Source organism: Mobula birostris, chromosome X, assembly GCF_030028105.1.
Source record: "Mobula birostris isolate sMobBir1 chromosome X, sMobBir1.hap1, whole genome shotgun sequence".
NCBI lineage: Eukaryota > Metazoa > Chordata > Chondrichthyes > Myliobatiformes > Myliobatidae > Mobula > Mobula birostris.
Genome location: NC_092402.1, coordinates 57,854,996 through 57,871,120, shown reverse-complemented (window position 1 = coordinate 57,871,120; position 16,125 = coordinate 57,854,996). Strand labels below are relative to the sequence as shown.

At 41.0% G+C, this 16,125-nt stretch overlaps 1 protein-coding gene across 4 annotated transcripts in view; it reads right to left on the bottom strand.

Moving 5' to 3' along the window:
• Window positions 1–961: 961 nt before the first annotated feature.
• Window positions 962–16,125, bottom strand: part of pou6f1 (POU class 6 homeobox 1) — a 94,796-nt gene continuing 79,632 nt past the window's right edge. For 2 of the 4 annotated variants that reach the window (XM_072249333.1, XM_072249334.1), the window contains exons 11-12: window positions 14,583–14,964; window positions 8,542–8,712 (exon numbers count right to left, since the gene is read on the bottom strand). In XM_072249333.1, coding sequence (XP_072105434.1) covers window positions 8,608–8,712; window positions 14,583–14,964 — 487 coding nt within the window. In that variant the 3' untranslated portion in view covers window positions 8,542–8,607. Of the gene's footprint in view, window positions 1,383–8,541; window positions 8,713–14,539; window positions 14,965–16,125 lie in introns of those variants that run through there. The other 2 variants (XM_072249336.1, XM_072249335.1) reach the window with 2 other exon arrangements.

Below are 16,125 nucleotides of genomic sequence, written 5' to 3'. Positions count from 1 at the left end.
GGGGATATGAGAGGATCATGGGACAGGAGGTCCGGGGAGAAAGACAAGGCGGGGGGGAACCCAGAGGATGGGCAAGGGGTATAGTCAGAGGGACAGAGGGAGAAAAAGGAGAGAGAGAGAGAGAGAAAGAATGTGTGTATATAAATAAATAACGGATGGGGTACGAGGGGGAGGTGGGGCATTAGCGGAAGTTAGAGAAGTCAATGTTCATGCCCTCAGGTTGGAGGCTACCCAGATGGAATATAAGGTGTTGTTCCTCCAACCTGAGTGTGGCTTCTTCTTTACAGTAGAGGAGGCCATGGATAGACATGTCAGAATGGGAATGGGACGTGGAATTAAAATGTGTGGCCATTGGGAGATCCTGCTTTCTCTGGTGGACAGAGTGTAGGTGTTCAGCAAAGCGGTCTCCCAGTCTGTGTCAGGTCTCGCCAATATATAGAAGGCCACAACGGGAGCACCGGACGCAGTAGCTCCTCTACTGTAAAGATGAAGCCACACTCAGGTTGGAGGAACAACACCTTATATTCCGTCTGGGTAGCCTCCAACCTGATGGCATGAACATTGACTTCTCTAACTTCCGCTAATGCCCCACCTCCCCCTCGTACCCCATCCGTTATTTATTTTTATACACACATTCTTTCTCTCACTATCCTTTTTCTCCCTCTGACTATACCCCTTGCCCATCCTCTGGGTTCCCCCACTTGTCTTTCTCCCCAGACCTCCTGTCCCATGATCCTCTCATATCCTCTTTGCCAATCACCTGTCTAGCTCTTGGCTCCATCCCTCCCCCTCCTGTCTTCTCCTATAATTTTGGATCTCCCCCTCCCCCTCCCACTTTCAAATCTCTTACTAACTCTTCCTTCAGTTAGTCCTGACAAAGGGTCTCGGCGTGAAACGTCGACTGTACCTCTTCCTAGAGATGCTGCCTGGCCTGCTGCGTTCACCAGTAACTTTGATGTGTGTTACATAATAGGAATGTTTCCTGGGGCGACAAATAGAGAATAGGCATAGTTACTAGTGCAGGAAGCCCACCAGCTTCACATTTTCATTGGGAAAAATGGATAAAATTATAAAATGCAACTGTAATTTTGAATTTGGCAACATGTTCACAATGGCATGGTGAGAACAGCATGAAGAGCTTGAGACCAGCTTATTAACAGAAAAGTATGTGGTATCAATACTGACTATAAATTAGTTCTGTGCTCAACTTCAGACTGGTAGTGCTCCTTTGGTTTGCTCATTCTTCAGAATGCCACCATTTCTATTCATATGCTATTAAAGTCACTGCAATATAATCCACATTTACAGGAAAGTTCTCTGTAGTAAATAAATCTGGCACATGGTGAATTGTTGTTAATGTTGATTCTGTTATAAAAGTAATGCTGCAGGGGGAACAGTGATAATAGTTAGCATTTGCAGGAGGTAATCATTATATAAACATAACAAAACAATAATAATGTAATGGGCCAGGAGCAGCCTGGCATATTAATTTAAGTTTCCAAGTTAATTCATAAGTCTTGTGCTCCCACTACTGCCCCAAGTAGACTTTTGAGACTAGCACCAAAATCAAAGTCCTCTTTTGTGTTGCTAGTGCTGCTTGCTTGCTTTTGCTGCTGCTTGCTTGCTTGCTTTAGCTGTTTGCTGTCTTGCTGCTTGCCTGCTGCCTCTTGCTAGCAGCTTTGCTTCCCTTTGCTTATTGGCTGGCAGCTTGCTGCTATTGAACAGCTGGCTGACTGCTCCTCATGGAGAGCTAGCTTCTCAGAAGGTCTCTATTTTATGCTCTGCTGCTATTAATGTTTAGCCAAAAAATATTGTTTTAAGAAATAAACTTGGTAGCTGCTTCAAATAACCATGACCCTTGTGATGTTTAGCAGTACTTTATGGATATTACAATGCCAAATATGCCTCAGATGAGCTGGATGACCAGATACAGCTTGAAAAAAATGATGTTCCCAGTTACTCAGACCTTCATGGTACTTGGTGGATTTTCACTGTTCTTAGTTACTGTGGCACATGTGATTGATTCTTTGGCAGAAGGAAATGAGATGTTTCAAAGCTAAGCAAACCCCAAAGGACTCTGATGACTAGGAACTGTTGAATATTTGTGCAATATTACATGTGTAACCATGTTTTCAGAGCACCAGTACAATTCAGTATTAGTTCAAATTATCTGTAATTATTCTATGTATAAAAAAAAGTGACACACAGTCAATTAAACCCTGCTGCCCATCTTGATGATTTACCATATGCATAACATCCAAGTCTGCATTATAATTCCTATGAGTGCAAGGTTTGGAAAAGATAAAATCTGTACTCATGATGTACTTCACTAAGTGGGAATCACATTTTCAAAATCACCCACTTAGTTATTATCTCTTTGAAAGAACGTTGGCTGCTGCAAGGTGATAATCTAACTCCACATCTGTGGTTCACCAGAAGGTTATCCAATCAGTGATAATTCTGAGCTGAATTTGAGCAATAAGTTTAGAGGGCCCTCAAACATGTGGGAAGTACAGAATCACCTGCTTTAGCTACGCACAATTTCTAATTCTCTACACTGCTAAGTCTAAAATCAGAAATGTACAATTTTAATGGTATGAGAGTTCAGGGTTATAGGAGAATGGGGTTCAAAATAAAACAGCCATGATTGAATGGCGGAGCAGATTCAAGGGGCCAAATAGCCTAATTCTGCTCCTATGCCTTACAGTCTTTTGGAGACCTAGGCACTATATTTCACAAGTGGAGAAGTATTTTGTCAAACCACTTTGAAATTTTCAGTACCCCATGTAAAATCTTATTATGTTTCTTTTTCAAAGTTCTTCCCACTTAGAAATGCGAAAAAGTCTAGCATTTCTATAAATTAAAGAGTGAGCACCATCATTATAGGGAGGGGAGCAATTTGAAAAGAACAAGTCTCATCAGGAGTGAGTTTTATTTGAGCTAATAAAAAGAAGTAAGCGGACCTGTCATTGTGGGAGTGCCATTGTTGGAGTGGGCCAGTGCTGGAGTGGTCAGACTTTGGCTCAACAGGCTTTGGTGAGAACAGGTGGAGCTAAGGGTGTTGAGTCACTTGTTATCATTTGTTTTGATTGTGGAATTTGGTTTTGAGAAGTAGGATCTAAAGGTATAACAAGCTTGGCGAGAAGAGGCTGAGTAAGTGACCTAGGTGATTATGAACTGAAGTGTTTCAGTGAGAAGGCACAGGTAAGAACAGGTAAGAAGTTTTTTGGCTGTAAATTCTTAGTCCTTGGTTCAGTGTAGAAAGGATGGTTCAGGCAATGGAATGCTCCTCGTGTGAGATGTGGGATTTCAGGATGCCTGACAGTCTCACTGATGACTCCATCTGCAGGAAGTGCATCCAACTTCAGCTTCTGACTGACAAAGTCAAGGAACTGGAGCCGGAACTTTATATACTCAGGACCATCTGGGAGGCTGGAAAGCTCATAGATGAAACTTTTACAGAGGTGGTCACACCCAGAGTGCAGGGTTCAGATAGTAGATGGGTGACACACAGGAGAAGAGGAGTAAGCAGTCAGTGCAGGGTACCCCTGTGACCATTCCCTTCAGAAACAACTATACCCCTTTGGATACTGCTGGGGTGGTGGGGGGGAATTACCTGTCAGAGCACAACAGCAGCAGTCAGGCCAGTGGCACTGTGACTGGCTCTGAGGCTCAGCAAGGAAGGGTAAAATCAGGCAGCATAATAGCGAAAGGGAGACAGTTGGGGGGTGGGGGGGAGCGTGGACAGGAGATACTGTGGCTAAGAAAGAGATGCCAGGATGATGTTTTGCCTCCGAGGTGCTGAGGTCCAGGATGTCTTGGAGTGGTTGCAAAATATTCTCAAGGAGGAGGGTGAGCAGCCAGAGATCATGGTGTACATTAACATTAATGACATAGGTAGAAAGGGGAAGAGGTCCCTCATAGGAAGCTCATCCAGAAGATTAAGATACATGGCATCAACGCTGAACTGGCTTTTTGGATTTAGAACTGGTTCGCCCATAGAAAATAGAGGGTAGTTGTTGAACGGACTTATTCTAACTACCGGTCTATGATTAGTGGTGTTCTGCAGGGATCAGCACTGGGACCTCTGCTCTTTGTGATGTATATAAATGACCTGGATGAACACGTGGATAGGTGGGTTAGTAAGTTTGCAGATGAAATGAAGATTGGTGGTGTTGTGGATAGCTTAGAAGGTTGGCAAGATATACAAGATATAGATCTGTTGCAAATATGCATGGAGAAATAGCAGATGGAATTTAACCCAGACAAATATGAAGTATTGTTCCTTGGTAGGTCAAATGTAAAGAGACAGTGCACCATTAAGGGCAAGACCCTTAACGGTGTTGTTGAGCAGAGAGATCTTGGGGTCTAATTTCATAGCACCCTGAAAATGGCAATGCAGGTTGATTGGGTGGTTAAGAAGGCACATGGCATGCTTGCCTTTATTAGTCGAGGCAATGAGTTCAAAAGTTATGTAACACACATCAAAGTTGCTGGTGAACGCCGCAGGCCAGGCAGCATCTCTAGGAAGAGGTACAGTCGACGTTTTTTCAAGCCACTCAAAAGTTATGTTTCAGCTTTATAAAACTAGTTCACTGCATCTGGATTATTGCATGCAGTTCTGGTTGCTCTATTATAGGAAGGATGTTGAGGCTTTGAAGAGGGTGCAGAAGAGGTTTATCAGGATGCTGCCTGGATTAGAGGGCATGTGCTATAATGAGAGGTTGGACAAACTTGGGTTGTTTTCTCTGGATGGCAGAAACTGAGGGGAGGAAGAGATTTATAAGGTTATGAGAAGCATAGATAGAGTAGATTAGACAGCACTTTTTTCCGAGCGTTGAAATTTCTAATCCCAGAGAGTGTGCATTTAACGTCAGAGAGGGTAATTTTAAAGGAGATGAGGGAGGTAAATTTTTTTATACAGGGAATGGTGGGTACCTGACATGTGCTGTCTGGGGTGGTGTTAGAGGCAGATACATTAGGGACTTATAAGAGATGTTTAGATATGGACATGAATGTGAGGAAACTGGAGGGATATGGACATTGTGTAGGCATAAGGGATTAGTATAGTTGGCCATTTGATTACTAATTCCTTTGGTTTGCACAACATTCTTGGTTGAGGGGCCTGTTCCTATGTGGTACTGTTCATTGTTCTATGTTCCAAGCATCAAATCAGCATAATCTTCTCTTTGTAGACATTTGCTGTGGAATCTATGTGATACAGTGATGGGAGAAAATTTCAGGCTTGTTACCTCATCACTGGCAATATCCGATGAAATTATTTCCCCCACAGAGGATTGAGTAGGTACGAAAAGAGTTCAAGATGGCTATTATTTGACAGACATGCACATTCAGCGCCAGAGTCTAACACAACCAACCCCACACCTCAGAACTTCCACCATAAAATATGGAGATGCTAAATATATTGGAAAAGCAAGAGTTTGGTGAGCTTCACCAGAAAATAAATGCCTCCATTTTGATGCAATTGTCAAAGACCAAGTTACCTTCTATTTGTCAAATGGGCACAGAGAATCTAACAGGTCATGTGTCTCCTCTCACACAGGTAACAAAGGAAACCAAATACGCGCCTTTGGAATTGTTCTAGCTAATCAACCAAGAATTATCATATGGCCTACACTTTTAGGATCAAACTGCTTTTGATTACATCATTGCAGTCCTGCAAACTTTCAGAATTTTTCAAAGAAACTAGATGAAGGCCGACTGACTTCAGAAGCCTGTCAAATTCACATGGAACTGGAAGGGCAGGTAACATGCGTTTTGAGTACTGTTCTTCAATAATGCAATCAAATCTGTCAAGACGCAGCTGAACACTGGTATGAGAATTTTCGCTGGTAAGCATTATCAAGACCAAAATTCTGCCTGTTTGAAGTACTACTATATCATCATTGTGAAATGCAGACTATAGAGTATAAAGCTACCCCATCATCTGTAGTGACTTTCTCATTCAGGCTGACTGGACCAACGAGCACAAATCCAGTTCAAATGCAAAGGACAGGAATTCTGCAGATGCTGGAAATTCAAGCAACTTTGACATGTGTTGCTCAAATGCAGAGGGCTGGTTTGTATCAGCTCTTTAGCAATACTTCCTCAGCATTGATGTCTGATGCTATAACTCTTCAAAGGGCCATTGCACAAAATATTCTTATATATTAAAGGATCAAACCTTTGGGCAATTACTCACTTCTTGTGATCTGGCCATGTCAGATACTATCACCTTCTTGACAGAAGAAATACTAAAGGAATCTCAATCATGTTGGTGCATAGTTTTTAATTAAACCTTGGGACACATCATCAAATACAGATTGCAGGGAAAACTTGCAGGCACGCTACAAGATTGTTTTGATGTTCTACTGTGACCCAAAACAAAGCGGGACACCTGCCTTCTTTTGCCACCACCTTTTGTAGATCTAGAAGCATTACAGGACTCATGGAGTGCTGGAGATGGTGGCTGGGTTCATGGTTTTCAAGTTCAAGACCTTGGATTTTCTGGTCAGAAAATTATATGTCAGTGAACACCGAAATAGAAAACCTTGGTTTATGTGCAGTTTTCACAAAATGTTTTCAAAAGGCCAAGATGTGAACCATTTATAATTTGGTTATATGCTATAGAGACTACCAGAAAATAGCAAGTATTTTGTAAGAAAGGTGATAGTTTCTTTTGACAACACACATCAAAGTTGCTGGTGAACGCAGCAGGCCAGGCAGGTCAAAGGGTCTCGGCCCGAAATGTCGACTGTACCTCTTCCTAGAGATGCTGCCTGGCCTGCTGCACTCACCAGCAACTTTGATGTGTATTGCTTGAATTTCCAGCATCTGCAGAATTCCTCGTGTTTAAGTTTCTTTTGACGATGATTTTAAATATTGAGAGTTTGGTTGAAAAGATTAGCCACTGGTTTATTCAACTACTTATTTTGTATAAGTTTTTAGTTAAAAAGTGGTATCTGATTTCCTAGTGGAATAATAAAAATTCGTCATTCATAAAATAAGACCATAAGATATAGGAGCAGAAGTAGGACATTCGGTCCATCAAGTCTGCTCTGCCATTCAATCATGGGCTGATCCAATTTTTCCAATCATCCCCACTCCTCTGCCTTCTCCCCATACCCTTTGATGCCCTGGCTAATCAAGAACCTATCTATCTCTGCTTTAAATGCACCCAATGACTTTGCCTCCACAGCCGCTCGAGGCAACAAATTCCACAGATTTACCATCCTCTGACTAAAGTAATTTCTCCGCATCTCAATTCTAAAAGGATGTCCTTCAATCCTGAAGTCGTGCCCTCTTGTCCTAGAACCCCTACCATGGGAAATAACTTTGCCATATCTAATCTGTTCAGGCCTTTTAACATTTGGAATGTTTCTATGAGATCCCCCCTCATTCTCCTGAACTCCAGGGAATACAGCCCAAGAGCTGCCAGACGTTCCTCATACGGTAACCCTTTCATTACTGGATGCTGTCAAATACATTGTATCATGTAATATACATAGCTGTATACATATCATGCTGGTATCGTGAATATTAGGCATGACTCTGACTGAGTACTGAGTCACTGAAGGGCTTACTTGACATAAAATTGAGACAGAGGTCCCAGGTATTAGTGTCCAAAATAATAGGATATGCACCTTTCAAATAGATGTAACAATAATAATTCACTGGAAGGTGATTCAAGACGAACATATATAAGGTGGCTTTATGAAATTCTGACATGATTCCTTTCCTGCCTCAATTGTCTGCTGGTAATCTAAGCATGATTTCTGCACCTAGGAGTACAATTTTGTAAAACCATCCAAAGCGATATATTGCCAATGGTGCACAATGTAAATGGCATGAATGTCACAACACCTGTAACAATACAAAAGGTAAAAATGGCTAGGGAGGATCTAAACAGAGCGGGTCTGTGGAAACTGTACAGGTGGCTTCTGAAAGAATAGAACAGTTAGTGGCAAGCAGAAACTTCATTGTTACTGCTGTCTTAACAGTGCAAACAAAACACATTATATTGTCTGTCTATACTCTCTCATTGGTTTTGTGACAAGCTGCTGCGACAATCAACACGGATAGTTAAAAACAATGTTATTAAAATCAATCATGTGGGGCACAAGAACAAGGCAAGCATGGGATTTTTCATCACAGCTTGCTCGAAGCCGTTGAAAATTCTAATTCTAAATTTTACTTATACCCTGCAGGGAACAGATTTGAAGCTAGTGGTGTTATACTGCATCACTCTATAAAAGTTCATGACTAATACCACAAATCTATAGCTGAAGGGAACAGGTTTCTAGGTTGTATTCACAGGACAATTTACTCTAAAATAGAGCATTACATTCTGTTCATGTGTATTACCTTATTTAAGCTCTAATTAGAATACCATATCCATGTTAAATCTTCTACATGGTAGAGGATATTGAGGCTTTAAAATAATGCAAAGGAGAGCCACAGAAGTGATTTCTAATTTAAAATACTTCAGTTACCAAGATGGTGTCAAAAAAATCTGATCAGCATACTTGACAAATACATAGACTCCAGCAACTTGATGATGTATATAGAAAAAAACAGACTGTGTTTATGTAGACCAGTTATTTTAATTTAAAATAGGGAAGTAGGGATATTTATGAAGTAGGAAAGAGCAGATCTTACGATGATTCTTCTTTCCCAATGTGGACCAGTTTGCACAGTTGAACCGGTTTCTGCCTGCAGAAAAAATAAGCTCCTATAATGAAGGGTCAAAATGAATCCAGTACAACTGTTTAATTGCCTAAAGGAGTTAAATTAGAATTTTCATGTCAGATCTGATTGCCCAATCCACCTCAGTCTTACCCTGGGTTTTCAATGTGATCTTTCTGCTCAGGAAATTAGACAGCATTAGGGTTGAAGGCAAAGCTATGTAGAGACAATCACAGCCATACAGAGTGGACCAATAAATCTTTCACATACCATCCTTTTCTTATGTTGCTATATAAGAAATTAAATAACACCTCCCACTTGAAGTCATAACACAATTCTGGGACTCTGGATTCAGGCTATAAGGCTTAATACCCTTAGTGAAACCTAGTATGAGCTAGTAAAATGACCTTGGTAGTGTTGCCAAAGTCACAAGGACATGAAAAGAATTTCACATATCTTTGGAGAAAAGAAAATAGTTAACAAAGAAATCAGAAATAGATAAAACCAATTATCAGAAAAACAAATATGAGCTACACTGGCCCACTGAAGATGGCTCTAACTCCATGTACCCAATGCAATCTGCAACCAACATTTCTTTCTTGTAGATAGTATCTGGTTTCCCAATGCAATTATCTTTTTCTTAAAAGCAATGATCTTGTAAGCCTGCCATCAACTACCTAATATTGTACTTGTACCAGAAACAATAAAAGGTTCAATGTTAAGGGATCCATCCTCTACCTATTACCACCACAGAAAAACAACTGCACATATTGAAAGTGTTTCCAAAGCTTCTCAATTTGTTTCTTTACCAAAGAAGGATAGCGGGTAGATCTTGTCTTAGTGTGATATTAAAAATTAGGTGATAGTAGCTTGACATTAAAGGCAATGCAAATAAAAATCTAAGAAATGGACAGTTTGCCAAATTATAGAATAACTCACATACCAATGCCAAAATCCACTGCAGTGAGTCTAAAATTTTCCAGCCCAAGTGTTGAGCAACAGATTGTAGTGAATGAGTTTCTGTTCTGGGTTGGGCCTGTGAGAGTTCATAAGCAAGTGCAACATCTCAGAACAGTGAAGGAAATAAGCAGATACATGACAAGGCAACTAAAAGGTCATTAAGAAGGTAAAGATGGAATATGAAAGTAAGCTAGCCAATAATATTAAAGAGGATACCAAAAGTTTCTTCAGATACATAAAGTGTAAAAGAGAAGTGAGAGTAGATATCGGACCGCTGGAAAATGATGCTGGAGAGGTAGTAATGAGGGACAATGAAATAGCGGATGAACTGAATAAGAATAAGCATCAGTCTTCACTGTGTATGGTGGAAATTCCAGGAGTCAGGGGTCATGAGGTTACCATAGCTAGAGAGAAGGTTCTTGGGAAACTGAAAGGTCTTAAGGTAGGTAAGTCACCAGGACCAGATGGAGTACATCCCAGGGTTCTGAAAGAGGTGGCTGAAGGGATCATGGAGGCATTAGTAATGGTCTGTGGAATTCAATACCACAGGCAGCTGTGAAGGCCAAGTCTTTATGTATATTTAAGGGAGAGGTTGATAGATTCTTGATTAGTCAGGACATGAAGGGGTACGGGGAGAAGGCAGGAGGTTGGGGCTGAGAGGAAAAATGGATTAGCTATTATGAAATGGCAGAGCAGACTTGATGGGCCAAATGGCCTAACTCTGCTCCTACATCTTGTGGTCTTATATATGCTTAAGGACATTGCTCTATGCAATAGAAGCTAACAAACCAATTTCCTGGTCATTATATTAAAGGCTAACTCCAGCTCTGCAAGTAACACTGAGAGAAAATTATTCAGCAACTGCAAAGAAAATGGAGAAATTAGTAATGCCGCTGGTCATCCTAGATGAAGTGAGGACCAGGAAGGATTTGTTGCTGCTCATATATGGGAAGAAGAGAGACACAAGAAACTGTAGATGCTGGAATCTAGAGCAACTCATAACCTGCTGGAAGAATTCAGCAGATCAGGCAGCATCTGTGGGAGGAGATGGGGATGGGGTGGAGGAACTGTTGATGTTTTAAGTCAAAACCCTGCATTGAGGCTGGTCAACAAGGCTTCAGCCTGAAACACAGACAATTCATTTTCTCCACAGAAGGTGCAGAGTTCTTCCAGTACATTGTTGGCTGCTGTGGGAAGAAGAACCTTCTCAGTACAAGGAAGTCACAGATAAAGATAGCAGAGGCTTTCAGCATAAGAGTGCAACTTTGAGATTCTGGATGCTGTGGAAAGAGGGATGAAACGTTCCTTGCCCAACCCTTACTAAGGAATTGCTCGTTTGCTTTCATTCTACTATACCCCCTGCACATTTCACAAAAAAAAACATAACATTGGATTAATATCCACATCAGTTGGAATGGTAAACAGCACCACCTGTTGCCCTCACTTTCTGCACCTGCCCACCTCACTTTTTCACCTTAAAGGATTCTGAGATGAATTAACAGAGGAGGTGGTGAGAAGATGACAAGAAAGCCAAGAGGCATAGTCTTAAGATAAAGCATCAGTTATAACAGTTTAACCTAAGGAGAAATATCTTTACCCAGGTACAGATGTTTGTAGTTATAAATTGTTGAAGCCATCTGCCCCAGAGGACAGTGAATACTCAGTTGTTGAATACATTTAAGGGTTACATTGATAGACAGTAGTTGGAGAGGATATTCCTGGAAGAATGTTGTCATCTAAGTAATATGATAAATGGAGGGACTAGACTGTGTTTATGTGGACTATTGTTAAGCATTGGTCTGGACACTGTGGATTACTTCCAAAGAACGTAGACAACGACTTGTCTTTATGATGTGGGACACAAAATATAAAAGCAAAAAAGTTATAAGGAAAAGATTAGAGGGATATGGCCCTATTGCAGGCAAATAAGATGAATGAACTCAGCAAAGCCTCTTGGTCAGCATTGAAAAGTTTGCCTGAAAGGTTTGTTTCCATACTGCATCACAGTGTGATGCCAAGCCCCAAATCCGCAACCAGTAAAAGACAAGGGTACCAGGCATAAAGGAACAATAACACTTCCAAGTTTAACTTGAAGTCACACGCCATTTTGACTTGGAAATATGTCTCTGTTCCTTCACTGTCACTAGGTCTAAGACCTGGAACTCCCTCCGCCCCCCACCCCCAGCAGCACTGTGGGAACACCTTCACCAGAAGGATTGTAGCAGATCAAGAAGGCAGCTTACCCCCACCTTTTCAAAGGCAATTAGGGCTGGAAAATAAATGCTACTTTTAGAACTTTGCCTTTGTCTCAAGAGAGGTACAGGGCAACAATAGGAATGGAAGATTGGCATCAGTTTGGACCAATAAAGATGTCTTTGGATGGTTGGAAGTTCAGAATTCTGCCAGACAATGACATATTAATATGTTGATAGTTATGGAGATGTCCTCAAAGACAAACAAACAGATACCTGATATAAGGTGCGCTGGATTATGAAAAGGCGAATGGTGCTGTTTGGTAGAATTGTCAATGAGGATAAGGATGTCAGTGAAGATGAGAATGGGAAGGACAATGGGGAAGTCACAAAAAATGATGAGATTGTCACTGACGGTGGTGCTGAGGTGTTTGGTTCAATCAGGGTAACTGTGCCATCCCTCCAGCTAGATTTGGATAAGGCAGAGGATGTCTTTAGAAATGCGGAAATCTGTTCACTGCAACTTATCAAAGACATTGCACTACTTATGGATAATTGTGATGCTAGGAGTAGGAATTCATTTGTTGAATTACTTAATAAGATTTCTAAGTTATTAAGTTATTAAGTTATTAAGTGGTGTACATAAGAAGGAGATTAAGAATGGTGTAGTGAATGCTAAAGAGATCAAAAGACATGAAATACCTAATTCAGGGCAAGAAAAGATTAGTCCAAAGGGGAGAATTCTTTGGACACAAAAGTTATTTAAAGAGAATTAGAAGACATTAGCCACGCCACTAATGAGTAGCCCAGCAAATTGTGATTATTACACTCTTCCTATTTAGATATATTTTTAAAAAATTACATAACTGACTGCCTTCTTCAACATATCAGCCTTAGTTAATTGTTTCATGTGAATGTTTACATGCCAGTTACCTCAAGTGCATCTTCAGGTTTCTTTTTTTCCTCAGGGACCTCAGATGAACATTACAAGCCTCAGACAAAGATGATTCCTTGTCATAACTCATTCTTCCTGGGGCATACTATCACACAGAAATGGACTTAAGAGAACTAGTGGACAGTGAAGTGCCATCTTGTTGAAGGCAGTAACCCAGTTCTGAATGCGTCTCATAGCTCAAATGAGATACTCATACAGAAGGCACTGGTCTTTAGATGGGTCACAGAAGCTTGTTCTGGAGACCTCTTATAGAAAGGGCCTTCTAGATTAACTTTTCCTCTTTTGTTGAACATCAAATAGTTCTTTTGTGATTTTGCTGCTACTGTTCCTTTTCCTCCTCCATCTCCTCCTCTTCATGCCAATAAATCATAGCCACTGCAACACCTAAGATGAGATTCACTGATACTTTGGTAAATATTCTTCAAGATACAGCAGGCACATGGGAACACCACCACCTGCAGGTTCCCTTTCAAGTACACCATCCTGACTTGGAATTAAATCACTAGTGGGTCTAAACCCTGGAGCCTCCCCCTCCCCCACCCCCCAACAGCACCATGGGAGCACCTTCACCAGAGGACTGCAGTGGTTCAAGGGCTCACCCTACCTTCTCAAAGGCAGCTAGGGATGGGCAATAAATGCTACGATAGCTAATGATGACAACATCCTGAAAAAATAATAAGTGAAAGTGAACATACTTCCTGTAGTGTGATGCACAGAACTATGAAGTCTAAAGATAACAGTGATCACAATGAATCCCAAACCATAATGAACAGAAAGAGCAGCAGTGTGTGACACAGCTTTATTCAAACTACATCCCCTTTACTTCTAGGAATCTGGTTATCAGTCAACCCTGACTAGCTTTCCTTAATGATCCTGCCAATCTGGGGGAAGCTTCCAGTATAGTTAAAATCACATCAGATTCCAAACTGCATCCATCATGGGACCTCAATCTACTGGTAAGCAGGGACCTCATATCTCACCACAGCAAGAGGCTTACTTGCCTGATGCTTGCATCTGTTTGTATTGTGGTAACCGAAAATAACGTGGTTTGAGGCATGATTGCTATTTCCTCTCACTTGACCCTGTTTGGTGGGCTTAAAATCGAAGCCTGAATGTCAGTAGATTATAAGACCAGAAGTGGGCCTAGTTCCCTTAACAGCTGACTGCCACATAATAAACCTGGGTCATGGTCCATATAATGATGCCTTAGTAACAGAAGTCCCAGATAACTTCATTTGAGATTCATTTCCTTCCCACCCAGCTTTCACTCAAGGATTCTCAAGACACTTGTGTCACCCCTGGTCGTGATAAGATAACTTGGGACACAGCAAGAATCAAACCTTTCTGTAAACTTGCTGCCCTTGGGAAAGTTGGATTAAAATATTTAACATTCTCTTATGTACTATTTTATACAGCATTTATCCCTAAAAGTAGTATTAATAGATGCATGTTCTCACTGATAGTAAATCAGATATGACCACAAAGTCAAAGTAACAAAATGCAGAAGGAGCACCATTATAACTAATTGTGACATTTGATCCAAGGGAATCTGGGAGCTACAAAATGACTTCTGCTGAATTTTATACACTACTCTTTGTTATCATACAACTAGGTTATAATGGCTCCATCGACACTCAAGCATGTTTTAGTGGGGAGAATGGGGGCAGGAATCTGTGGTTCTCAGCTTTGCCCTTACCCTGTAAATGATCCTCATTGTACTATTTGTAAAAACTTTGCAACAACTCACTGAAAGAATCTTCTGCACATCAGCCCGTTCCAGCAATGCTTACTTTGGGGTCCGGTAATCGTTCGACTGAACCTGATTCCGTCGAGTCATTCTGCTGCAATCTCTTGATGGTGTTCTTTAAAGTCTGGCGCTTGTTGCAGAACCACACTCTAACCACTTCTCGGTCATAATTCAGCTGCTCAGCTATCTCTGTCATTTCCTGACCAGTGGGGTGGGTGTTCTTCTCAAAATGGACATTTAGGATTTCCAGGGCCTGTGGTGTGAAAGATGTGCGCCGCTTACGTTTCTTTGAAGGTTCACTACCAACAAATTCGGTGAGGTTTTGTATGCCAGCACGATGTCGCACTTCTGCTTCAGTTAGCCATCTTTCAAGTACTGGTTTGATCTTCTGTGCACTTTTAGGAGTGATATCCAATTTCTCAAACCTAGCAGGATACAAAACAGCACTATGATTGTTGGTGCAGAGCTTACTAATTGTCTCTAAAGAAACTTAACACTTAAATGTTCCTTTTCATCCTGATCACCTGTTTAGTGCTCAGGAGGTTGTGGACTAATAGCATTGGCGAAATTAAATGATGGGGCCAAGGTATTTTATTTTCCTCTTGTTACTCCAGCCTAGCAAAGGACATGTTCTGTGTAGTTCTGTGCCAACAGGCAACATAGCAAAAGCTAGTCCTTTGTACCAACTGCTCATTCTCTCAAATTAGATGATATGTAGTTTTCTATGGCAGAACTTCTGATAATATGCAAAAAAATGGGTACACCAATAATGCCTTCAATGTCCTTTTATTACTAGAACACTGCATCCAAATCTCAGTCTTATAAAATAAATGAAGACACAAAAGACTGTTGATGCTGGAACCTACAACAAATAAAAGCTGCTGAAAGTGGAGGGACAAGAGTTGGCAGGTGATAGGTGGATCCAGGTGAGGAGAGATTGACTGGCAGATGGAGTCAAGTGAAGGAGGGAAAGCTGAAGATAGTGACAGAGGCTGAGACGTGATAGGTGGCTTATATAATAACTATTTGGTGCCACCAGAATGTCAACTAAAAAGTGAAAATTCACGTAAAGAGAAAGGTGAGATTAAATAAACTGTTGTAGGCTTATTTTTGTGTATTACTTTTTTGTTCTTTTAAGTTTTCACAAGTCTTTAGTAATAATGGTATTTCTTTGCTTTTAGTTCTATTGGTCTTAATGTTGGTATTCATACACTTCTTCCAATGGGTCAAACTACAAAAGTATATCATATTTTCAAGCAGATACCCTCACATTTGCAACTGTGCTATATTGGCAATGGTGCACGTGCACCGTTCAAGCAGATGAGCAGTGCACACAGAAACTCTAACACTCACACTAAACAGGTTTGTGAACAACTAACCATTAGATGTTCAATGGCATGCCAATCGCATCAGAACTTTGGTGATAATGCACAAAGAGGCAATCAAGGTCCTTTTATCACCAGGGTCAGGGTGTCTGGGCCCGAGGCAAGGGATGAGCTGGTTCAGATCGCTGCTCCATGAGGTTTACTCAGTTCTGCATTGTACTATGCTGGACTCCCTTGCAGACTCCAGTTCAGAGTGCTATT